The sequence below is a fragment of the Aotus nancymaae genome, unplaced genomic scaffold (genome assembly GCF_030222135.1).
Source record: "Aotus nancymaae isolate 86718 unplaced genomic scaffold, 86718_ANA_hifiasm-v0.15.2.pri h1tg000040l, whole genome shotgun sequence".
Taxonomy (NCBI): domain Eukaryota; kingdom Metazoa; phylum Chordata; class Mammalia; order Primates; family Aotidae; genus Aotus; species Aotus nancymaae.
In genome coordinates this window covers 21,151,905-21,179,377 of record NW_026988454.1, presented here as the reverse complement: position 1 = coordinate 21,179,377, position 27,473 = coordinate 21,151,905, and the positions used below count along the sequence as shown (strand labels likewise).

Genomic DNA, 27,473 nt, shown 5'->3' with positions numbered 1-27,473 from the left:
CTACTGTTCCCTTATTGGTGTTCTATGTACTTGGTGTTTAGCTACTGTTTATAAGTGAGAACATGTGGTATTTAGTTTTCTGTTCCTGTGTTAATTCATAGGTAATGGCATACAGCTCCATCCATGTTATGGCAAAGGACATAATTTCATTTTGTTTGGCTGCATGGTATTCCATGGTGTATATGTACCGCATTTCATTTATCCGTCCCACCATTGATGGGCACCTTGGTTGATTCTGTGCCTTTGGTATTGTAAATAATGCTACAATGAATATACACATGCATGTGTCTTTGTGGTAGAATGATTTATATTCCTTTGGATGTATACCCAGGAAAGGGATTTCTGGGTCAAATGGTGGTTCTAAGTTCTTTGAGAAATCTCCAAATTGCTTTCTTGAAAATGGCTAAACCAATTTACATACCCATCAACAATGTATGAGCATCTTCTTTTCTCTGTATCTCATCTGCATCTGTTATTTTTCCACTTTTTATAATATCCTTTATTACTAGTGTGCGATGGTATTTCACTGTGGTTTTGATTGGCAATTTTCTGATGATTAGTAGTGTTGAGCATTTTTTCATATGCTTGTTGGCTGTCTGTTTATGTCTTTTGCCCATTTTTAAATGGGGTTGTATGTTTTTTGCTTGTTGATTAAGTACCTTATAGATTCTGAATATTAAACTATTGTTAGATGCATAGTTTGCAAATATTTTCTTCCATTTATAGGTTGTTTACTGTGTTGATAATTTCTTTTGATGTAGAGAAGCTCTTTAGTTTAATTAAGTCCCACTAGCCAATTTTTGTTTTTGTTGCAATTGCTTTTGGAGCCTTCATCATAAAATATATACCAGGGACTACATCCTGAATGGCATTTCCTAGGTTTTCTTCTAGGGTGTTTTTAAAAAATAGTTTTAAGTTTTCCATTTAAGTCTTTAATGCATCTTCAGTTGCTTTATGTATATGGTGAAAGGAAGGGGTCCAGTTTCAATCTTCTATATATGGCTGGCCAGTTATCCCAGTACCATTTATTGAATAGAAAGTCCTTTCCTTTCCCCATTGCTTGTTTTTGTTGAAAATCAGATGGTTGTAGGTAGGTAGCTTTATTTCCATGTTTCATAACCTGTTCCATTGGTCTATATATTTTTGTATCAGTATCATGCTGCTTTGGTCACTGTAGCCTTGTAGTATAGTTTGAAGTAGGCAAACATGATGCCTCCAGCTTTGTTATTTTTGCATAGGATTGTCTTGACTATTTGGGCTCTTTTTTGGTTCCATATGAATTTTTAGGATAGTTTTTTTTTCCAATTCTGTGAAAAATGACATTGGTATATTGATACAAATAGCATTAAATCTGTAAATTGCTTTGAGCAGCATTGTCATTTTAACAATATTTATTTTTCCTATCCATGAGCATGGAGTGTTTTTTTCATTTATTTGTGTCATCTCTGATTTCTTTAAGCAATGTTTTGTAATCCTTGATGTAAAGTTCTTTCTGCTCCTTGGTTAGCTGTATACCTAGGTATTCTATTATTTTGGGGGCTATTGTGAATGGGATTGCATTTTTAATTTGGATCTCAGCTTGGATGTTTTTGGTGTATGGAAATGCTACTGATTTTTGTACATTGGCATTGTATCCTGAAACTTTGATGAACTTATCAGGTCTAAGAGCCTTTGGGCTGAGACTGTAGCGTTTACTATGTATGGAATTATATAGTTTACAAAGAGAGATAGTTTGACTTCATCTATTCCTATTTGTATGACTTTTGTTTATTTTTCTTGCCTGATTTCTCTGGCTAGGACTTCGAGAGCTATTTAGAATAGGAGTGGTAAGAGTAGGCATCCTTTTCCTGTTCTGTTTCTCAAGCGGAATGCTTCCAGCTTTTGCCCATTTAGTATAATGTTGGCTGTAGTTTTTCATTAATGGCTCTTATTATTTTGATTTCTGTTCTTTCAGTGCCTAGTTGGTTCAGTTTTTAATGTGAAGGGGTAACAGATTTTATCAAAAGCCTTTTTGTAGTATATTGAGATGATAATGTGGTTTTTGTTTTCAGTTCTGCTTAAGTGATGAATAAAGTTTATTGATTTGCTTTTGTTGAACCAACTTTGCATCCCATGAATAATACCTACTTGATTGTGATGAATTAGCTTTTTAATGTGCTGCTGGATTTGGTTTGTCAGTATTTTGTTGAGGATTTTTGCATCTGTGTCCATCAAGGACATTGTCCTGAAGGTTTTGTTTTGGGTTTTCTTACATTGTGTCTCTACCAGGTTTTGGTATCAGAATGATGCTGGCCTTATAGAATGAGTTAGGGAGGAGTCCCTCCTCGATTTGTTGGAATTATTTAAATAGGATTGGTACTAGCTCTTCTTTGTATGTCTGGTAGAATTCTGCAGTGAATCCATCTGGCCCAGCACTTTTTCTGGTTGGTAAGTTTATTTATTTATTTATTTGTTATTTATTACTGATTCAATTTTGGAACATGTCATTGGTCTTTTCTGGATTTCAGTTTCTTTCTGGTTCAAACTTGGTAGGTTGTATGTTTCCAGGAATTTATCCATTTCTTCTAGGTTGAGTTTCTTTGCATAGAGTTGTTTGTAATAGTCTGAGATTTTCTTTCTTTTTTTTTTTCTCCTGTGGGACCAGTGGTAATGTTTCCTTTGTCATTTCTGATTGTGTTTATTTGGATCGTCTCTTTTTTTTCATTAGTGTAGCTAACAGTCAATCAATCTTATTTATTTTTCCTAAAAACTAACTTTTGATTTTGTTAATCTTTTGTATGGTTTCTGTGTTTCAGTTTCTTTCAGCACATCTCTACTTTGGTTATTTCGTCCCCCTGCTAGCTTTGTGGTTGGTTTGCTATTGTTTTTCTAGTTCCTCCTGTTGTGATCTTAAATTGTTAATTTAAGAAGTATCTAACTTTTTGATGTGGGCATTCAGCAATATAAAATTCCCTTTTAACACTGCCTTAACAGTGTCCCACAGAATCTTGTATGTTGTATCTTTGTTTTCACTGGTTTCAAATAATTTCTTGGTTTCTGCCTTAATTTCATTGGTTTACTCAGAAGTCATTTCAGGAGTATGTTGTTTAATTTTAATTTAATTATATGATTTTTAGAGATCTTGGTTTTGATTTCTACTTATAACGCTGTGGTCCAAGAGTGGTTGGTATGATTTCAAAATTTTTTCAATTGCTTTGTTGTTGAAGACATGGTTGATTTTACATTATGTGCCATGTGAAAACATGAAGAATGTATTCTGTTTTTATTGGGTGAAGTGTTCTGTAGATGTCTGTCAGGTCCATTTGGTCATTTGTTGAGTTTAGATCCTGAATATCTTTTTAAATTTTCTGCCTTGATGATCTGTCTAATACTGTCAGTGGGGTGTTAAGGTCCCCAGTATTATTGTATGGCTGTCTAAGTCTCTTCATAGTTCTCTAGGAACTTGTCTGATGCATCTGGGTGCTCCAGTTTGGGATGCATATATATATTTAGGATAGTTAAGTCTTCTTGTTGAATTGAACCCTTTATCATTATTTAATGACCTTCTTTTTCCCTTTTGATCATTGTTGACTTAAAGTCTGTTTTGTCTGAAACAAGAATAGTAACTTTTGCTCTTTTTATTTTCTATTTGTTTGATAGATCTTTTTTTCATCCCTTCACTTTGAGCATATGGTTGTCATAGCATGTGAAATGGGTCTCCTGAAGATAGCATGAGACTATCTTGAGTCTTGCTTCTTTATCCAACTTGCTATCTTTCTCAAAATGGCTATTCTGTGCCTTTTAAGTGAGGTGTTAGCCCATATACATTCAGGGTTAAAATTGTGTAGATTTGATTCTGTCACCATGTTGTTAGTTGGTTGTTATGTAGACTTGTCTGTGTAGTTGATTTATAGTGTCAGTGGTAGACTTTATTGTGTAGTTGATTTATGGTGTCAATTGCATAGTTGATTTATAGTGTCAGTGTAGGTGATTTATGGTGTTAATATACTTTAGTTTCTTTTTGTTGTGGCCAGTAACAGTCTTTCATTTCCATATTTAGCACTCCTTTAAGGACCTCTATTAAAGGAGGTCTGGTGGTAATGAATTCCCTTAGTGTATGCTTATTTGAAAAGGATTTTATTTCTACTTTAGTTATGAAGTTTAGTTTGGCTGGATATGAAATCTTGGTTGGATTTTCTTTTGTTTAAGATGTTGGATATAGGCCTCCAATCTATTCTGGTTGTAGGGTTTCTGGTGAAAGGTCTGCTGTTGTACTGGTGGGATTCCCTTTTGGTTATGAATCCATCTGGGCCAGAGCTTTTTCTGGTTGGTAGATATTTTATTATTTATGGGTAGGTGACTTGACCCTAATCTCTAACTGCCTTTGATATATTTTTCATTTGCCTTAACCTTGGAGAATTTGATGACTATGTGTCTTGGGGAATGGTCATCTTGAAGAGTATCTCTCAGAGGTTCTCTGAATTTCCTGAATTTGAATGTCAACCTCTGTATTGAGATGGAGAAAATTTTGGGAAAATGTCCTCAGACTTTGAAATCCTTTCTTTATCTTGATCTGTTCTGCTGTTAATACTACTAATTGTATTATGAAATTCTTGTAGTGAGTTTTTCAGCTGTGTCAGATGAATTTGGTTCTTTCTCAAAATGGCTATTTCATTTTTCAGCTCTTGAATCATTTTACTGGATTCCTTAAATTTGTTGAATTGGCTTTCAACTTTCTCCTGAATCTCCACAATCTATGTTACCATCAAGATTCTGAATTCTATGTCTGTTATTTTCAGTCCTTTGAGTCTGGTTAAGAACCATTGCTGGGGAGCTAGTATGGTCATTTGGAGGTAATAAGACACTTTGGCTTTTAGAATTGCTAAAGTTCCTGTGCTGGTTCTTTCTTATCTGTGTCGGCTAATATTCCCTTAATCATTGAAATTGTTTTCGTTTGGATAGGACATTTTCCTTTTATAGTCTTTGATGCCCTTGAGGGTTTGACCATGGTATAAGTTGAGTTGAGTCAACTGGCTTCATTTGTGGATGATTTCAGGGGGCCGTGGCTGAGCTCAGCACTTCTGAGCTGCATGCTCTAACCCTGGGTGGCTGGGACCAGGCCCATGATTTTTCCTCTGGTCCCTTGAGGTTAAGCACCTGCTACACTGGAGGGGCCAAGATATTCCCAGTCAGCTGGCAACAGCACTCCAGTGGGGGCAGGGACTCTGGGAAATACTGGTAGACAGGGAGGTGCTCAGATTAGACTGTTCCCATTCCATGGGTAACATAACCCTGTTACAGGTTCAACAGTCAACAAAGGCCAAAACCACCTAGAGGAACACGGCAAGCCTTGAGGGCTAGGTGTCCCAGTCTGAGCTCTACTGCAGCTATTCCTGTGACAAATTTTCTGGGCTCCTCACAGGCTGAGGTCCTGTCCCTGCTGCCTCTCCAAGAAGCTCTCCATGCCAGCTCAAATGTCTGTGGGCATCATGGGGTCTCCTGCAGCTGAGATTCTGAAAGTTCCTGGAAAGAGTGAATCACTCCATGCCTATTTATCTCACTCTTTCCCCCAGGAGCTGCTCAGGGCAAGAAATGATTCCTAGTGCTCAGCAACCCCATATAGGGTTCTCAGCTTCCACCTCCTTTCAGTCCAGGGTCTGTATCCTCCCCAGATCTACTCTTAGTGTTTCAGTGCCCTCCTTCTGAAGATCTGCTCATAATGTGCCTGTCTTCTTGATGACCTGGTCTCTTGGGCAAACCTCTTCCTGATGCATCTAGTCAGCCACCTTGGTAATTGTAAAGTGATTAGTTTGAGCCTGTGCATGTACTACCCTTTGGGTCCTGCAGTCCTATTTATTTTTTATGGATTTTTGTTAAAGTCTTTATGGATACCATTTCATATATTTGCATACTTCTTATAAATATTAGCTTTGCTGCTGAAAGGTGGCATATCCTGGGAAACAGCAAAAGCTTAAGATCTTACTGGCCTGCACTACTTTGCTTGGGACCAGGGTAGCAGAAGCAGCCTATTTCCCAGACTGCTCTCCTGGGTCATTGTCTCTCACAAGGATTCACATGCTGTCAGGGGAACATAAGGCACTGCAGCCCAGTCTGGCCTCTTTTATATTTTCTTGGAGTTTTTCTCTCTCTCTCATCTGCCTCCTGCCTTGTTTTCTGTCTCCTACCTATGAAATTAAGCCATTCTCTGATGGTCTTAGTCTTTCTTCTCTCCTTTTTGATTAAAACAATTATTCCTTATTTAAGACTACTAAATTAACATCTCTGATTCTTATCATGCAATTAAGCTTATGTTCAAGTGGACAAATATACTTGGATGTGTTCCTCTACTCCAAATTAAATCAGTCTAAATGGGGGTCATCATTTTCTCTCTCAAATGTATAAACACTTCCCATGTTGCTCATTTTAGGGAATGAGCGTCTTCCCTGTAATCTTAACTCTAGAGATCAGTCATCTTGGACCTCTCCCTCTCCTTTACCCATCACATCCAGGTGGTTTCTTTGTTCTTTTACTTGTTCTCCTTTACTCCACATTCATTTTTTTCTCTGCCATCCTCCAGTTGAGGCCGTTTTCAACTCTAGGTAGAACCATTGAGAAAACATTCTCATTCCCTTTTCTTTGGTCGAGGTTTTTCTTGTCCAAATTACTTTATACATAGTGCTGTCAGTAATCTTTGTAATCTGCGATTTTTCTGGTAGAATGGTCCTGCTCTTTTTTAAGAAAAGAAGACTGAAAGAAGGGAGACAGAAATAGAGGGAAAGAGAGAAAGAGAGAGAGAGAGAGAGAGACAGAAAGAGAGAGAGAGAATGGTCTCAGCAATCAGCTCTGCAACCAGCTTCATCTCCCACCTACTCTCTATAGCAACTAAATGCTACCATACTATTTATCATTATTCCACTTTCCTATCTCTACCCCTCTTTCCGTCTTCTTTTCTATGTTTATAGTGGCTTTTGTGCTATACCTAATTCCGTCCATATCTATGAAGCCATAAAGCCAACATTTACTTTCCAAGTTGAAAACAATTTTTCCCTCTCTTCTGTGCTAATAAAGTACTTTGTTTTTAATTTTGTTTCAAGCCTCACTTGTGCCTTTATATTTTAGTTATTGCATTATTTATTCTCATTCATTTTAAGTTATTTGAGAATAGAAACTGAATCTTTGCATTTACCCAAGCACAATGTGTTGAAAAATGAATAAATGTTGAACTTTTAAAGTTAAATGGCCATTTAGATAATTTTCATAAAACCAAGTGAATAGAAGGTCAACACAGCATGACTTTAACTATTTTAATTTAAAAAAATGTTTTAAGATGTTCAATGTGTTTCCCTACATGTTTGATTTTCTGAAGAGTGAACCTCAGAATGCCTGATCCCAAATAATTCAATTGTGTAATTCTATTCCTATTCTGATTCCATGAGGGTATTAGCTGACACTACTTAAGAAAGCATGCTGTTTGCACAATGCATGAGTAAATTGCCTCCCACTATGAATAAAATCATGTCCTTACACTGAACAGCATGCCTTAAGAAAACAATGGCAAAATTTCAGACCGTAATTTTATTAAAATTTTAGCATCTCTACAGTAAACTTACTTCTGTGAAATAATCTAATTAAAGCAAATATATGAGTGCATCAGTATGTGTATATGTGCATATAAGCAAGATTCAGCTGTATTTTTATTGCTTCAACAGTGTGTGGTGGCTTTATACCTTTGTACCAGCCAATGTTTTCCTCAAAGGTTTTTAAATCTTATGCATTCTTTATTGTATTAAATAAACTTTTCAATTGACTTCAGAGTTTCTAAGAAAATAATTTTATCTTCTTTGCAAAGTATGCAATTAAATGCTTTTAAATTTTAAATAATTTATTCCTGTTTTACTAATAACAGGATTATAAATAATATTTTAATACAATTATAGACTACTTTCATTATGTATAGAGACAATTTTCACTTTTCCCATACCCAGACTATGTAGGATATTTGATATACCAAGAATAGATATATATAAAAAACAATATGTAGACTGAACAAATTTTATTGCATGACTAGGTAATCAACAATATAATAGAATGTTAATTTAAATTTATGTATTAAAAGTTTAGTAACAGATATTATTGGTATCATGAAGTGATGTTTGTAATTTCCTGAAGTTGCCTTTTAAAATCTTCAAACTTATTTTCTTTCCTTCCCTCCCTTTCTCTGTCCCTCTCTCCCTCTCTCCCTCTCTCCCTCCCTCCCTTCCTTCCTTCTTTCCTCCTTTCCTTCCTTCCTCCCTCCCTCCCTCCCTCCCTCCCTCCCTTCCTCCCTCCCTCCCTCCCTTCCTCCCCATGAGGTTGAATTGGCTCACAGTTATGCAGAATGTATAGGAAGCATGGTGCCAACATATGCTCAACTTCTGATGGGGGCCTCGGGAAGCTTAAATCATGGCAGAATGTTTCATGTGCTGTTGAGAAAATGTGTATTCTGCAGCGGATGGATGAAATGTTATGTAAATGTCTGTTATGTCCATTTCATCTGGAGTGCAGTGTAACTTCAGTGTTTCTTTGTTGCTGGATCATCTGTCCAACGCTGAGAGCGAGGTGTTGAAATCCTCTACTATTCTTGTATTGCAGTCCATTTCTCCCTCTATGTCTATTAATATTTGCTTTATATATCTGAGTTATCTAGTATTAGGTGCATATATTTTTACAGTTTTGATATCCTCTTGCTGTATTTACCCCTTTATCATTATGTAATGACCATATATATATATATTTTTTTTTTTTTAACCAATCTTGACTTAAAGTTTATTTTATCTGAATAAGTATGGCTATTCCTGCTCTCTTTTTTTGGTTTTTACTTGCATGGAATATGTTTTTCCATCTCTACACTTTCAGTATGTGTGTGTCCTTGTAGGCAAAGTAAGTTTGTTATAGACAGAATATTTGGATCATTTAATACATTCAACCACCCTATCTTTTAGTAGGATAATTAAATCCATTTACATTTAAGGTTTTTATTGATAGATAAGGGATTACTACTGCCATTTTGATACTTGTTTTCTGGATTTAAAATAGGTGCTTTCTTCCTTTTCCCACCCTCTTACTGTCTTTCTTTGTAGCTAAACAAGTTTCACCAGCAGTATGTTTTGATTCTCTGCTATTTATTTTTAGTGTATCTATTATCGTTTTTATTTTTATGGTTACCACAAGGCATACAAAAAATATCTTACAGTTACAACATGTTATTTCAAACTGCTAATGACAACAAAAAAACTTACACTTCAATATCATCCACATCTCAACATTGTGACTTTTTAATATTTTATGTCTTTTTATATTGCCTATTTACTAATTAATTGTTGTTGTAATTGTTTTAATACTCTTTTAGATATTATGTTAAAGATATAGAATATTCTAGATTTGTCCATTTTCTTATTTTACCAGTCAGTTTAATAACTGCAGATGTTTTTGTTATATGTTAGCATCCAGTTTCTTCTGTATCAAAAAAATCTCTTTTAGTATTTCTTGTAAGACAAGTCTGGTGTTAGTGAATTCTCTCAGCCTTTGTTTGTCTGAGAAAGTGTTTATCTCTTTTTTGAGTTTGAAAGATAGCATGGCTGGGTTCAATGTTACTGTTTGTCAGTATTTTTCCTTCAGCACTTTGAATACCACATTTTAGTCTCTCCTGACGTACAGGATTTCTGCTGAGAAGCCCACTGAAAATTATATTGGGGTTCCACTGAATATGGTATTTTTATTTTCTCTTGCTGCTTTGATTATTCTTTCTTTGTCTTTAATTTTTGCTAATTTAATTATGACATGCCTTGGGGAATTCCCCTTTGGGTTGAATTTGATTGGTTATGTCTGAACTTCTTGTCTTTACCTAAATGTTGTCATTTTTCTCCAGATTTGGGAAATTTTCAGATATTATTTCTTTAAATATGCTTTCTAGGCAATTTTCCCTTGTTTCCTTCAGAAATTCCTATTATGCAGAAATTAGTTCATTTGATTCTTCTGTCCCATAATTCTTGTAGGTTTTCTTCACTCACTTTTATTCTTTTTTTTTTCCTTTTTGCTCCTCTGGTTGGATAATTTTATATGTTCTATCTTCAAGCTTGCTTGTACTTAAGCATGTCTGCTGTTGAAGCTTTCTAGTAAGTTTTTTTTTAGTTCAGTTATTTTATTCTTTATTTCTAAGACTTCTATTTGGTTTTTGAAAAATTGTTTCTCTTTCTTTGTCATTTTCTCATTTTGTTTTTGGATTCTTTTCCAAATTTTTTTAGTTTTCTGTCAGGTATTTTTGTGATTCTCTGAACCTCTTTAAGATTCAGAGTATTCTAAATACTCTGACAGATGTCATAGATCTGCAATTCTTCTTGGTCAAGTACTGGAGCTTTGTTGGTTTCTTTTGGTGCTGTCTTATTTTCCTCAGTTTTCACAACTCTTGCATCTTTATGTTGATTCCTGAGCATTTGATGAGACAGCCACTTCCACTTTTTGCTGTTCTTTGGTGGTTTAGACCTTTACTCCTTAGTATCGACTCTTAAATACTCCTCTACTGTTGCTTTCCATTCTGGGGAGAACTTATGTTGAACACCAGAACTAAAATACTGCACTGTAACTAACATGTTGCCCTGTTATTGTTCCCTCGTCTAGAAAAGACTTATAGTGAGCACTAGAACTTAAGCTTAGACCCATAAATATATTTCATCCCTGCCATTTTTTTCTAGTCTTGGGAAGACTTAAGTTTGCACTAGTATTAATCCTGACCTTTTAGTTTTTTTCCAGGCCAAGAGAAGGCTCCATCTGTGCATTTGTGCTTTGTGGAAAATCCAGCTAGGGATTTAGCCATTTCCATGAATAGTGCCCTGTGTGGTGCTAAGGCATTGGCCAGTCTCTTTCATGTAGCACTACCACTGACTGGAGCCCAAAGGAGCTGCCAAAATCCATACATCAGTCACTGTGATTAGTGCCCAGTTCATCACAAGTAGTTCAGCTTTTCTGGTACACCCAATTTTCCCCTGGAAAGGAGGCAGGGTGGGCTTCCCACGACGATTCCAATAGGTGAGGAGATCAATCATCCACCTCCCATTTCCTCCTCTCACCTTGGAAACCACAGGTCTAGAGAAGTTCTCTTCGAGTGGTTATGCCAGCTTGGGAGAGGGGCTGGCACAGTCTAAAATGACTATTTCTCTTTCTGGTCACAGCTTCCTGCTACCCTGATGGGTTTGTCTACTTTCCTCCTTTTTTATTCAGGTGAATTCAGGGAGATATTCTTGTCTTCTAATAGTTTCAAGTTGAATTTCCGTGGCGGAAGTGATGATGCTTCGGATCTTCTGTTCTGTCATCTTGCTGTCACTCACAATTACTTTAATATTCACAGTCCATTGAATGGATATTCCATGATTTTTTTTTATTTACCTGCTGATGGACAGTTTGAGTTATTTCCAGTTTTTGGCTATTATAAACCAAGCTGCTATGCATATTCGTGTATGAGTTTTCTATATACATGTACCTTCAGTTTTCTTGAATTATCTAGGAGTAGAATGACTATGTTATACAGTATTATTATGTATGTGTAACCTTTTAAGAGGCTATTGGACCATTTTGCAAAATTTTATATTTTACATGGCCATCAGCAGTATATGTAAGTTCCAGTTGCTCTGTGTCCTTTTCAACACTCGACATGGCTTGTCTTTTTAATTTTAGCCATTGTATACAGTAGAAGCTAATTTTGGTTTATTTTGAATTTCCCTAACAATGTTGGACACTTATTCATGTGTTTATTTGCCATTAGTATTAGTTTTCTATTGCTGTAAAACATTACCAGGAACTTAGTTATATCAAACGTGAGTCATTATTTTCTCATAATTCCATAGCTCAGAAAATCTGGTGGGCTCAGCTAGTTTCTCTTTTTAGGATTTTACAAAGCTATATATCAGTGTATCAGCTGGGCTGGGCTCTTACCTGGAGGTTTTGAAAATAATCCACTTTCAAACTCATTTAAGTTTTCGGTAGGATCTAGTTTCCTGCATATAGTTTTGGTTTTCTTGACTGCTGTTCCTCAAGCCTCATATTTGAAACCACCAGTAAATATTAAATAATATATATTTAAGAATAAAATGTTTATCTCTGTATAATGAGCAAAGTCAACACTGACTAGAAAACAAAGTTCAAACTCCTCAGCAAGGCCCTCAGTAAAGAACTGCTTGCATACTTTTTGTTTTTATTTAACCTTATTTCCTCTTTCCTGCATTATACTATAAGCCTGCACAGTACTGAACAGCTCATAGATCTCTACACCTGTTCTGCTGTTTCTTGCCTCTGCACTGTCTCAGATGGTGTTCTTTTATCCTAGTGATGCCCTTTCTTCTTTTTTTTAACTTGGAAAATTTGTAGTTATCATTCAAAGCATGTCAGATGCTATTTTCCATAAGAAGTTTCTCCTAATTGCCTCACACTGGGCACAATGTCCCCTCTTTATCACCTGGGAAATCATCCATCTCTTCACACATCATGTTATGTTGAAATTATCTGGCTACCTGTTTGTATTCTTAAAAAATTCAAAAACAGAGGTATGTATGTATGGGCTAGCATCCCTGCAGAATACTTGTCACAGAACAGGTATTTAGTAAGTGTTGTTACTAAATAAAGGAACTGTTGGTTAAGTGAGATTTCTTTCTGAACCTGTGTTTTTCTAAAATGTTTTAGAAACATTACTTGTGTGTGATTTCTTTCTTCTGATATACTTACTATCTTCCATAGTTTTAAGTTTCTTCTTTTGGTTTGTAATTTTATGTTTTTAGGTTTTTCTTGTAGATATTTTAAACTTGTGCATGCTATTCTCTGTCATGAGTTTGCATGGCCTGGATAATCAGCTTTCTACCCATTGGTGAAATGCTGTTGGTATGCACTGCTGAAAAGGACAGGCTAGTTGTTAAAGTATTGAAATCCTTCCTTATCAGTTTACAAACAGTTGCTTTTTTAAGCTGTCTCAAAGAATATTTCTATCCTGAACTCTGGCCTATCTCTGGGATCACCAGGACCTATACATAATTCAGCTACTAAATAATATTATTTAATAATAATTATGATTAATAATTATAATGTGTAATATATAATATGGGGCTTGTTGCACTCTGTCAAAATGCAAGAGCAGAGTTCTTTCTGATAACTGGGTACATTTACCATAAAAAATTTAATTTTTAAAAATATTACCCTTGCCCCCACTTAAGTCTTAACATTGAGAGGTTGGACACTTTTCTGCTATGCCAGAAGTACTATCTCTGATGTCACACTTAATGGTGGTAGAGGGCTGCCCTCATCCTCAATCTTTTCTTTTGGCCAGCCTGCATGTTTTACTATGGAATCACAGGAAAGTGATACATACCATAAACTATAGGGGGAATTATGCCACTTAGTCCAAAGCTAGGAATTTATGAGTAACTTTAGCCACTTGCTCCTTCATGAAGCCTATTTCTGCTCTCCTAATATTTACAGGGTCGTGATAGCTTCTTTTCTAGGATAGACAGATTTGTTTAAGCTTGGCCTGGCACTTCTTAAATTCATTTCCCAGTACCTACTTGGGGATTGCCCTATTTCTGCCCCAACCTGCCCTATAGACTCTTTCTTTAATTAGTCCATTAATATTTTTCAATGTTTTTCAGTCCTGATCACTTCTTTCATTTATGTTTGCTCTCTTTCCTCCAGGAGCACCTTCATATTTTATATTTCTACTCTAGAAAGTCATCCCCTTGCTAGCCATTTGAAAATTTTCCTCCCTTCAAACATCAGTTTGCTTTGGAATATCCATATTGATCATTTGGAATATACAGATTTTATGTAAATTACTCACTAACTTTTACTGTTTTGGAAAAAAAATAGTAATGACCTACAAGTCTGTATTATATACAGATGTCTAGCCTCTCCTGAAAGGGTTAGTGAAATTCCCGCTGTCCTAATAACATATTTGAACTCACTGTATGTGGAAGGGCCTTTAACCGTATACTTTTATAATATATTGGTTTTGAACTTTTTAATACAATTTGCAATTTTAATTAATTAAATAATTTACTGGTATCTGGGCATATTGCTATGTAAAAAATTAACTTTGTGAATAACTCTGATTTTTCAGTATGGCAGGTTTGAATTTTTTTAATTTGGTAACATTTATTTCCCAGTATTGCCAATTCCTAAATATTCCTGGATTACTTTCATGTTGAAACATCATCTTATTTTCAGAACTAATGAGACCAGAATAATGCACTTTGAATATTTAAAAGATCCCAACTATGCTAGAGCAGTAGGTATATTCTGCCAGTGGACTTCAAAGGCGACGGTGCTGAGAGTTTCAAAGGCAGGAGTTTACATGGTCATTTGAAGCCTACAGTATATTTCACCTTGAGCTGCATTTCAGCTATTTTTTGTTGTTGTTGTTGTGTGTGTATATAACACTGTAGGTGATCTATTGGGCTGGTATGAGACACCTTTAATGAGAGTCTTTTTAAGCAATCTTCAATGTAGATGGACATATATTTCATGTGTTACAAGGAAAGTAGGCCAATTAGAGATAAAGCTTAATAGCTTCAAGGAGGAAGCTGGAAGATTTACTGACACTTGACAGTGAAGAGAGAAGTAAAACATAATCTTAGTAAAGCCCTTATTCTTTAAGGAATTATATCTTCCTTTAAATAAATATTTTCAGATTTTGAGCTTTCTAAATGAAGTAATTTTATCCTGGTTTTGATGGACAAAATCACCACTTTCTTTTTTTCTGTAGGCTTGTGTCAATATTCTATAAGACAGAGATACTGTAATATGCTAATTTATGCCTTGATGTTTTCATTCATACCATGAAAAAAGCTTCATTTTCCCCTAAAAACTATTCTAGTCATTCTTACTCCTTTATAATATATTCTTACATACTACTTAGGAACTCTCTTTAACAATGTATAAATTTTCAGACTTTTTTTTCTAGGATGATAGTAGATTGATATTTTAAAAGAATAACAATACCTATAAATATGTGTATAAAGAAAAAAAACTGACTGGGCGCAGTGGCTCATGCCTGTAATCCCAGCACTTTGGGAGGCCAAGGCAGCTGGATCACTTAAAGTCAGGAGTTCGAAACAAGCCTGGCCAACATGGTGAAACCCCGTCTCTACTGACAATACAAAAAATTTGGGCATGGTGGCAGGCGCCTGTAGTCCCAGAGGAGGGGCTGAGGCAGGAGAATTGCTGAGGCAGGAGAATTGCTTGGTCCCAGTAGGTGGAGGTTGCAGTGAGTCGAGATCGTGCCATTGCACTCCAGCCTGAGGACAAGAGCAAAACTCCGAGAGAAAGAAAGAGAGAAAGAAAGAGAGGGAGAAAGAGAGGGAGGGAGGGAGGGAGCTGGGCAAGATGGCCCATGCCTGTAGTCCTAGATACTTGGGAGGCCAAGGTGGAAGGATCATTTGTGCCCAGAAGTTAGAGGCCAGCCTGACAAAATAGTAAAACCATAAAAAAGAAAAGAATACAAATAATTGTAAATATGTATATACAGAATAAAAGCCAGGCATGTTGGCACTCCCTGCTACTTGGGAGGCCAAGGTAGGAGCATCATTTGTGCTCAGGAGTTAGAGGCCAGCTTGGGCAACATAGCAAGACCCTGCTTCATGGAAAAAACAAACAAACAAAAAGAATAAAGATCTTCAGGACCCAGAATTGAAGAGAAAATTGATGATAAGAGTGCCATGGCTCTGAAGGAAGTCCTATCAGTCTTAAGAAATTGGAATATTTTGTTTCTATATATGTAGGACATGGTATTGTGCCCAAATGAGGAAAGGAAGTTTTCCAAACTTAGATGAAAATATGGCCTTCCAAGAGTTTAACTATCTTTAAAGAGATGAATGAGAAAAATCCACCCAAGCACAGGAAGATTATAAGAAAGCTAACTTTTCACTAGACTTGCATAGGTTTGTGGCTTGATTTACATGATCTATCAGTTCCTGGATGGCTTATTCATTTGGAGTTTCTGACAGAAGAAAACTCAACAGAGGCCTCAGAAGTAATACCACACAACTACAACCATCTGATATTTGACAAACCTGTTCAAAAACAAGTAATAGGGAAAGGATTCCCTATTTAAAAAATGCTGTTGAGAAAACTGGCTAGCCATATACAAAAAGCTGAAACTGCATTTATTCCTTACACCTTATACAAAAATTAACTCCAGATAGATTAAAGATGTAAACATAAGACCTAACACCATAAAAACCTAGAAGAAAACCTAGGCAATACATTCAGGACATAGGCATAGGCAAGGACTTCATGACTAAAACACCAAAAGCAATGGCAACAAAAGCCAAAATAGACAAATGGAAACTAATTAAACTTAAGAGATTCTGCACAGCAAAAGAAACAATCATTAGAGTGAACTGGCAACCAACAGAATGGGGAAAATTTTTTTGCTATCTACCCGACTGACAAAGGGCTAATAACGAGAATCTATAAAGAACACAAACAAATTTACAAGAAATAAACAACCACATCAAAAAATGGGCAAAGGATATGAACAGACACTTCTCAAAAGAAGACATTTATGCAGCTAACAAACATATGAAAAATAGTTTATTATCCCCGATCATTAGAGAACTGCAAATCAAAACCACATTGAGCTACTATGCCACACCAGTTAGAATGGCAATCATTAAAAAATTAGGAGACAACAGATGCTGTAAAGGATGTGAAGAAATAGGAATGATTTTACACTGTTGGTGGGAATGTAAATTAGTTCAACTATTGTGGAAGACGGTGCAGCGATTCCTCAAGGATCTAGAACCAGAAATACCATTTGACCCAGCAATCTCATTACTGGGTATATACCCAAAAGATTATAAATCATTCTATTATAAAGACACATGCACATGTATGTTTATTGTAGCACTGTTTACGATAGCAAAGACTTGGAACCAACCCAAATGCCCATCAATGATAGATTAGATAAAGAAAATGTGGCACATATACACCATGGAGTACTATGCAGCCATAAAAAAGGATGAGTTCATGTCCTTCGCAGGGGTATGGATGAAGTTGGAATCCATCATTCTTAGCAAACTGACACAAGAATAGAAGACCAAACAGCATATGTTCTCACTCATAAGTGGGTGTTGAACAATGAGAACACATGGACACAGGGAGGAGAGCATAAAAAACTGGGGCCTATTGTGGGGAGGGGGACTAGGTGAGGGATAGAAGGGGATGGGGGATTGGGGAAGGATAACATTAGGAGAAATACCTAATGTAGATGATGGGGTTATGGATGCAGCAAACCACCATGGCATGTGTATACCTATGTAACAAACCTGCATGATCTGCACATGTACCCCAGAAATTAAAGCAAAAAAAAAAAAAAGAAAGAAAACTCAATATGATTGTGAAAGAACATCTCAACACAGGATTGTCTTAGAGGAAGATGACTGAAGGAGAAGAAAGAATGAGCTCACAACAAAGAATATACAAAATATAGGCAGAAGTCACAACAAACAAGAGAATCGAATGTTGCAAATTTAAGATAATAGAAGCATAATCTAACATACAAGTACTTATTAGTGATTAAAGATATAAAAGAGGAAATCTTAAGAGTATAATTTCACTCTTTATATGATCCAGTGCTATAGTATCGATAAACCAAATCTCAGTGACTTAACACTACAAAAGTATATTTCTCATTCATATCAGAGTGTGATCAGGTGTGTAGCTCTGGCTTTGTATGTGCTGAATAAGAGTTCTTAGGTACTTTCGAGTTATAACCATTTTGTAAGATGTCCTCATAGGACTCAGACAGACATTAAGCAGGAAGAGAGAGAGAATTATCTCGTAGAATGTTCATGAACCCAATTGGAGTTGGAATACAGCATAATGTAGTACTAGCCAAACTACAAAATAAATGGAAACAGGATTGGTAGGCCTCTGGCCAATCTCTACCTACATATATATGCACCTCATACAGGAGCACCCAGATACATAAGGCAAGTTCTTAAAGACTTACAAAGAGACATAGACTCCCACACAATAATAGTGGGAGACTTCAACACACCATTGTCAATATTAGACAGATCAACGAGACAGAAAATTAACAAGGATATCCAGGACTTGAACTCAGACCTGGAACAAGCAAACCTAATAGACATTTACAGAACTCTCCACCCCAAATCCACAGAATATACATTCTTCTCAGCACCACATCACACCTACTCTAAAATTGACCACATAATTGGAAGTAAATCACTCCTCAGCAAATGCAAAAGAACAGAAACCATAACAAACGGTCTCTCAGACCACAGTGCAATCAAGTTAGAACTCAGAATTCAGAAGCCAACCCAGAACCGCACAGCCTCATGGAAAATGAACAACTTTCTCCTGAATGTTGACTGGATAAACAATGAAATGAAGGCAGAAATAAAGATGTTCTTCGAAACCAATGAGAACGAAGACACCACATACCAGAATCTCTGGGACACATTTAAAGCAGTCTCTAGAGGAAAATATATAGCAATAAGTGCCCACATGAGAAGAAAGGAGAGATCTAAAATTGACACTCTATCATCAAAATTGAAAGAGCTAGAGGAGCAAGATCAAAAAAACTCAAAACCTAGCAGAAGACAAGAAATAACTAAGATCAAAGCAGAATTGAAGGAGATAGAGACACGAAAAACCCTACAAAAAATCAATAAATCCAGGAGCTGGTTTTTTGAAAAGATCAACAAAATAGACAGACAGACCACTATCCAGACTAATAAAAAAGAAAAGAGAGAATAACCAAATAGATGCAATAAAAAATGATAAAGGGGATATCACCACAGATTCCACAGAAATTCAAACCATCATCAGAGATTATTACAAACAACTCTATGCACATAAACTAGAAAACCTGAAAGAAATGGATAAATTAATGGACAGTTGCCTCCTCCCAAGCCTAAACCAGGAAGAAGTCAAAACCCTGAATAGACCAATAACAAGGTCTGAAGTCGAGGCAGCAATTAAGAGCCTACCAACCAAAAAAAGCCCAGGTCCAGATGGGTTCACAGCCGAATTCTACCAGACATACAAAGAAGAACTGGTACCATTCCTACTGAAACTATTCCAAATAATCCAAAAAGAGGGAATCCTTCCCAAATCATTTTATGAGACCAACATCATCCTAATACCAAAACCCGGCAGAGACTCAACAAGAAAAGAAAACTACAGGCCAATATCCATGATGAACATAGATGCAAAAATCTTCAATAAAATACTGGCAGGCCGATTGCAACAGCACATCAAAAAGCTTATCCACCATGATCAAGTAGGATTCATCCCGGGGATGCAAGGCTGGTTCAATATACGCAAGTCTATAAATGTAATTCACCACATAAACAGAACCAAAGACAAAAACCACATGATTATCTCAATTGATGCAGAGAAGGCCTTCGACAAAATTCAACAGCCATTTATGCTAAAAACTCTCAATAAACTAGGTATCGACGGAATGTATCTCAAAATAATAAAAGCTATTTATGACAAACTGACAGCCAATATCATACTGAATGGGCAAAAACTGGAAGCATTCCCTTTGAAATCGGGCACTAGACAAGGATGCCCTCTCTCACCACTCCTATTCAATATAGTACTGGAAGTTCTAGCCAGAGCAATCAGGCAAGAAAAAGAAATAAAGGGTATTAAATTAGGAAAGGAGGAAGTCAAATTGTCTCTATTTGCAGATGACATGATTGTATATCTAGAAGACCCCATCATCTCAGCCCAAAATCTCCTGAAACTGATAAGCAACTTCAGCAAAGTCTCAGGATACAAAATCAATGTGCAAAAATCACAAGCATTCCTATACACCAATAACAGACGTAAAGAGAACCAAATCAAGAACGAACTGCCATTCACAATTGCTACAAAGAGAATAAAATACCTAGGAATACAACTAACAAGGAACGTAAAGGACCTCTTCAAGGAGAAGTACAAACCACTGTTCAACGAAATAAGAGAGGACACAAACAGATGGAGAAACATTCCATGTTCATGGTTAGGAAGAATTAATATCATGAAAATGGCCATACTGTCCAAAGTAATTTACAGATTCAGTGCTATCCCCATCAAGCTACCAATGACCTTCTTCACAGAACTGGAAAAAACCACCTTAAACTTCATATGGAACCAAAAGAGAGCCCGCATAGCCAAGTCAATTCTAAACAAAAAGAACAAAGCAAGAGGCATCACACTACCGGACATCAAACTATACTACAAGGCTACAGTAATCAAAACAGCATGGTACTGGTACCAAAACAGAGATATAGACCCATGGAACAGAACAGAGGCATCGGAGGTGACACAACATATCTACAACCACCCGATCTTTGACAAACCTGATAATATCAAAACAAGCAATGGGGAAAGGATTCCCTGTTCAATAAGTGGTGTTGGGAAAACTGGCTAGCCATATGCAGAAAGCAGAAACTCGACCCCTTCCTGACACCTTACACTAAAATTGACTCCAGATGGACTAAAGATTTAAACATAAGACCTAACACCATAAAAACACTAGAAGGAAACCTAGGGAAAACCATTCAGGACATAGGCGTAGGCAAGGACTTTATGACCAAAACACCAAAAGCATTGGCAACAAAAGCCAAAATAGACAAATGGGACCTAATCAAACTCCACAGCTTCTGCACGGCAAAAGAAACAGTCAATAGAGTGAATCGGCAACCAACAGAATGGGAAAAAATTTTTGCAGCCTACTCGTCTGACAAAGGGCTGATATCCAGAATTTACAATGAGCTAAAACAGATTTACAAGAAAAAAACAAACAAGCCCATTCAAAAGTGGGCAAAGGATATGAACAGATACTTTACAAAAGAAGACATACATGAGGCCAACAAACATATGAAAAAATGCTCATCATCACTGGTCATTAGAGAAATGCAAATTAAAACTACATTGAGATACCATCTCACACCAGTTAGAATGGCGATCATTAAAAAATCTGGAAACAACAGATGCTGGAGAGGATGTGGAGAAATAGGAACACTTTTACACTGTTGGTGGGAGTGTAAATTAGTTCAACCATTGTGGAAGACAGTGTGGCGATTCCTCAAGGACCTAGAAATAGAAATTCCATTTGACCCAGGAATCCCATTACTGGGCATATATCCAAAGGATTATAAATTGTTCTACTATAAGGACACATGCACACGAATGTTCATTGCAGCACAGTTTACAATAACAAAGACCTGGAACCAACCCAAATGCCCATCGATGATAGACTGGACAGGAAAAATGTGGCACATATACACCATGGAATATTATGCAGCCATCAAAAACGATGAGTTTGCGTCCTTTGTAGGGACATGAATGAACCTGGAAATCATCATTCTCAGCAAACTGACACAAGAACACAAAATCAAACACCACATGTTCTCACTCATAGGCGGGTGTTGAACAATGAAAACACATGGACACAGGGAGGGGAGCACTATACACTGGGGTCTGTCGGGGGGGAGTCGGGGGGACAGCGGGGGGGGTGGGGAGTTGGGGAGGGATAGCATGGGGAGATATGCCAGATATAGGTGAAGGGGAGGAAGGCAGCAAATCACACTGCCATGTATGCACCTATGCAACAACCTTGCATGTTTTTTCACATGTACCCCAAAACCTAAAATGCAATAAAAAAAAAAATTTGACACAGTTTCAATTAGATATTATCAGAAATGTAAATTATAGGTATTAATTGTTTCATTTCATATTAATATATGTTAGAGAGAGAGATTTCTTACTTTGTCCAGGTACTGTCCAAGTTACTGGAGATGGAGGAAGTGAACAAAAAATCCAATGTTCCTACCACAGTGGGGTTTAAAAATCCTACCCGCGGAGGCATATGATGAGCACATAAAGGATTAGTGACAGGATTGAGTGGTATAAAAATGAAGCAATATGAAAGGATGCAGAGAAGTGTGTCTTACTATAATGGAGTGTTCAGGAAAATCCTCCTCCAATCCTCACCTCCAGGAGGTGATATTTGAGAGACACTTTCTTGTTGCTAAATTCAACATCTAGTTGTTTTCACTTTATCTTGCTTGATCTGTTAGCTGCATTTAGGTCTCCTGCTCATGTCCTTGTTTTTGGGGAAAAAAAAATGCTTCACTTGATTTCCGAGGTATCACCGTTGACTATGTTTTCCCTACCTCACTGTATTAGTTTCTTGTGGAACTTAGCAATACTAAAATATCACAAACTTAGTTGCTTCAAACCACACAAATTCATTGACAAATTTATTTGGAATTCTGGAGGTCACAAATCCAAAATGGTTCTCACGGAGCTATTAACAAGGTTTCAGCAGGGCTGCCTTCCTTTCTGTAGGCTCTAGGAGAAAATCCATTTCTTGCCTTTCCAGCTTCTGGAACCTGACCACATTCATTGGCTTGTGGCCACTTTTCTCTGTCTTCCAAATCCAGCAATTTTCCCTTTTTGCTTTCTTCAGTAGTCACTTTTCTCTTTAACTTCCTCCAACTCCTTCTTCCACTTTTGAGCACTCTTGGGGTTACACTGGGACCCCCAGATAATCCAGGATAATCTCCCCATCTCAAGATACTTAATCATATCTACAAACTCCCTTTTTCCATGGAGGGTAACATATCCACAGGTTCCAGGGACTATGATGTGTATGTATTTGATGTAGGGGTTGGTGGTTATTCTGTTTACCACATTCAATGACTGCTTTCTTTTCTCAGTTTTCACAGTTATTTCCTCCTTACCTCTTTGACCCTCACATCTAAAGTACCAGGTCAGAAATACAGCTCTGTTGATTACTAAAGTATTGAAATATTTTTATATTTCTCAGTAGGTAGTCTTAACAATTACTAATAACTGTGAGTTTCAGACATTTCTGCCTTTTGACCTGGGTCCCTGACTTGCGCTGAGGACTTTACATCTTTGCTCCTGCTACATAAAATACAAAATAAATGTCTTGCTTAGTTAGAGGCTTTGAAGACACTGACCCAGCATTGTGGTCAGGGTCCATTTAGAATTGTTCTTGCTCAATCTATACCAGTTGTTATCATCTCTGGGTGTGTCTCTTCCTTAAGTAGTTATTTTCTTGATGATTTCATCCAGTCTTAAGACTTTAAATACCAGCTAGATGCTGATGATTCTGAGTTTCACTTGTCCAGATTTCTCCCAAACTTCAGAATCTGACATCTAATTACCTACTCAGTATCCCCAAGGTTGTATTTTCGGCATCTCAAGCACAATCTCATTTATCAGTGCGCTGCTGCTTTATGCCCCTGATTCAGTTTTTCCCCATACCATGATCTTCTGTCTGTAAGGAAATATCAACTCTATCTGATTTCTCTAAAAGTATACACAGAATCTATTTCTTGCCTTCTCTTCAGTTATGAAGCCAGTCCAAGACCCCATTAGGTCTCTCCTGTTAATTCAAAGCCTTCTGCATTGTCTCCCTTGTTTCTTTGGTTTTTTTTTTCCTCTACATAGCAGCAAGAATGATCATCAAATTCTAATAATATCATTTTGTGCCCCTGCTCAGAACCCTCCTTTGGCTTCCTATCTCACTCACAGTAAAGACCGTTCCCCTGGCTTAGATCACCTTGACAATCTTCACATCTAGTATCTCTCTGCGATCATCTTCCTTTACTTTTCCTCCCACTCACACAGCTTAAGGCACACTGACCTCCATGTTATTATTAAACTAAGCCAGGATGCTCCCTGCATCTGGAATATTCCTCCTTACTGTATCCTGTATCTGGAACATTATTCGGTGGATAGTCACATAGTTTGATCCCTCACTTTCTTTGATTATTTAGATGTTATCTTACTATAGACATTTTCCTTAACCACTGTTTTGGAAATTGAGTACCTTAACTCGTCAGTTCCCCTGTACTGTGTTAGGTTTCCCCTTCGGAGTTTCATGTTTGAATACAATCACACATCTCATAACAACATTTTGGTCATATATGAGAGGGGTCATCTAGTAAGCTAAGGCTAATTTATTATTGAAGAAGGAAATTGTTTTTACAAATTTAATGTAGCCCAAGTGTACAATATTTATAACATCTGCAGTAGCATACAGTAATGTCCCAGGCCTTCACAGTCACCGTCCAATCACTGACTCATTAAAAGCAACTTCCAGTCCTGCAAGCTTCATTCATGGTAAGTGTGCTGTATAGGTTTACCATTCTGTTTTATCTTTTATACCATGTTTTTACTGTATTTTTCTATGTTTAGATGTGTTTAGATACACAGATGCTTACAGTAACAGCTGTACAGGTTTATTGCCTAGGAGCAATGCACTGTCACATAGAGCCTAGCTGTGCAGCACGAGATACCAGCTGTGTAGTGCGCTTACTGGGTTTGCACACTGGTGTGCTTACTAGGCAACAAAATTGCCTAACAATGGATTTCTTAGAATGAATCCTTGTTGTTAAGCAATGTGTTACTGTAAACTGTATATTTTACTTAATTTATGATATTTAATTTTTATCTAGAACCCACTAGAATATAGGCTGTGTGAGATTTTAGTCTGGGTTTTATAACTGCCTATCCCATGGTCTATAGGCAGGGTTCTAGCATCACAAGTAGTTAAAAACTTGAAAATTAAATAATATTCCTATTTTAGAGTTTAAAAATCATGAAAATGAACAAAAAGTAGTATTCAAGGATTAACAGTATGGTAACTATAATACACATTTGTTTAAAGTAGAAAACAAGCCCAATTTTTTTAGTAGAGAATTAGTCAAAATCTATAACAAACCTTAAATATGCATACACTTTGGCATAGTAAGACTTCTCATTAAAATCTATTCTAACAAAATAATTGCAAATGTACATAAAGGTTTTGCAGTAAGAACAACCACCATAGACTTGTTTATGAAAGTGAAAAATTTTAAAAATCAACCACCCCAAATTTCCAAATATGGAAGCTTAGTTAAATGAAATGTGGCATATTCATACAAGGAGATCTTATACAATCCTTAAATTAGCATTTAGGTAAATATTTAGAGCATGAGAAATATTAACAATATGCTGATAAGTGGTAAAAAGCAGTCTATACAAAGTATATGCAGAATGATTTAATTTTTGAAAAAATATATGTAGACTGAGAGATATATACATGGTATTCTATATATCAGTCTGAGAAGATAGCTATCAACTGTGTGTTGTTCATGTTTATGATATTTGATAACACTTTATATCTTTTTTAAATTCTTGCATCAGTAAGTAGGAACTAAGGCTCCACATTAGCTTATAAAATAATCTATTTGGAGTTATTTTAACATGTAGAAGCTGTCTAGCCACAAGTATGATTGTATTAAAAATGTAGTTAATATGACTCAGCTGAGAAGACAATTAAATTTGTTATGTAGTTAATTCAATATTTGATCTCAGATATTTTAATTAAACCTAACCCACCCACTCTCTGTCTCTGTCTAGTTTCTATCCTTTTGGCAGTAACGTACAATCTGGTTCTAGTGAACAAAAGAAGGGGAAATTCCCAATTTGGCCAGAGTGGAGTGAAGCTGACATCAATTCAGAAAAGTGGGATGCAGGCAAAGGTGCAAAAGAAAAGGACAAAACAGGAAAAAGCCCAGTATTTGTAAGTAGACACAAACGTGATGAAGTTTCATTTAGGTTTTTAATTTTATAATGGAATAAGTAAACATAAGAGGGTATTCATTCTTCTCCACTATCTCTGTTCAAAAGAGAAATTCTTAATTTGTCTGTCGGCCCCACTTCCCAACACTCTTACTTTGTCTTTCCAAGCCTTTGTCCTGAGCTTTGGTGAACCATATTTGGGTAAATTGGAAGAAAGAGGCATGAACAAAGAATCATAATGAAATAAAGGAAAAATTAAGAGACAGGGCAAGTTAGCCAATGGACTTTGGACAGAGTTTGGAAACAGGCATTTATAAAGAGCGGTTTAGAAAATGAGAATCCACAGTGGACTTGTAAGCTGTGACCTGGAGATAATAGGAAAGATAATTTTTAAAAGAAATGTTACCATGAGATGAAAACTGGGTTCCTCCTATTATCTTCTCAAGATATGTGAATAAAGATCCTCATTGCTCTTCATTTACTTTTTGTCACATAAACGTGGCATGTCCCTAAGATTGGCGCTATGTAGAATTTCTACATTTTCTAATTATATTACTTTAGGTTATTTGCCTATTTAAAAATGTTTATTTTAATGACTTCAAAGTTGAGGCTATGGGTCTGAATTGCATTTAAAATACGACCTATTTATTTGGTGCAACAATTCATTAACAAATATGTATAGAACACAATATAATTTTCAAAACACAAACATAATTGCCAGAATGGTTTAGTTGAAATTTACATAAAGCATTCAAAAATAGTAAATCTTATGTAAATTTTGTTCACAAAATATTGATTCATATTGGTCAATTTTTTCACAAAAGATACCTAATAAAGGTATTGCTGACTCCGTTAACACATGAGCAATTTCCAAATTAGCAACAGGTAAGGGAACAAATTATTTGTACCACATCTAGAATAATTGTGGAACTTATAGATGCATGAAGCTTTGAATTCTATGGATTCTAATGAAAATTGGCATATTTTAAGTTTTTTTAATCAGTGATTCAAAACTTAAGGGGGGAGAGAGAGAAAGAGAGAGAGTGTTTAGCCTTTAGAATTTACATCAGAAGGATAAGGATAGAGTGTGCAGATTGTCAGTTGAGCAGTTGAGCTCTGGAAAAGTTCTAGAGATGAGTCACTCCAAAGTCTGGAGAAACTACACAGAGGGAAAGAGCAAAAGTGCTTGTAATTTTTGAAATATGATGTAAAAATAACTTTTTAGGGAGCTTGGAGTGCAAGGATCCCTTCATCAGATGACTGAAGAAAAAATGCAAATCTCTGGAAGGTCAGCTGTTAAATTCTGGAATTTATCAGAGTTATTAAACCAAGGGCAAGCCAAGCGCGGTGGCTCATGCCTGTAATACCAGCACTTTGGGAGGCAGAGGTATGCAGATCATGAGGTTACGAGTTCAAGACCAGCCTGGCCAACATGATGAAACCCCATCTCTACTAAAAATACAAAAGTTAGTTGTGTGTGGTAGCAGGCACCTGTAATCCCAGCTACTTAGGAGGCTGAGGCAGGAGAATCATTTGAACTGGGGAGGCAGACGTTGCAGTGAGCCGAGAATGAGCCATTTCACTCCAGCCTGGGCAACAGGGTGAGACTCTGTTAAAAAAACAAACGACAACAAAAAAACAAAGGCAAGTCTATTGGATGATCATCATTTTTTGGAGGAAAATCAGCAACACTGGAGCAGTAGCAAGTGTACTGGTCACCTGATGTCTATTTCATTTTGGGGCAGCATATACAAATGAGACTACCTGACATTGGACTCCAAAGTAGATACTGTGGCCCTTGGACTAAGGAGCTTTATAAAGCACAATGGTTAAAAAAAAAAAGCACAAGGCCAACTCTT

The 27,473-nt window shown here is 36.5% G+C and overlaps 1 protein-coding gene across 4 annotated transcripts in view; it reads left to right on the top strand.

The window, feature by feature from the left end:
• ADGB (androglobin) overlaps window positions 1-27,473 on the top strand; it is a 212,328-nt gene that overhangs the window by 16,565 nt on the left and 168,290 nt on the right. For 3 of the 4 annotated variants that reach the window (XM_012452684.3, XM_012452694.3, XM_012452667.3), the window contains exon 2: window positions 25,471-25,615. In XM_012452684.3, coding sequence (XP_012308107.2) covers window positions 25,471-25,615 — 145 coding nt within the window. The remainder of the gene's footprint in view (window positions 1-25,470; window positions 25,616-27,473) is intronic. The other variant, XM_012452674.2, reaches the window with a different exon arrangement.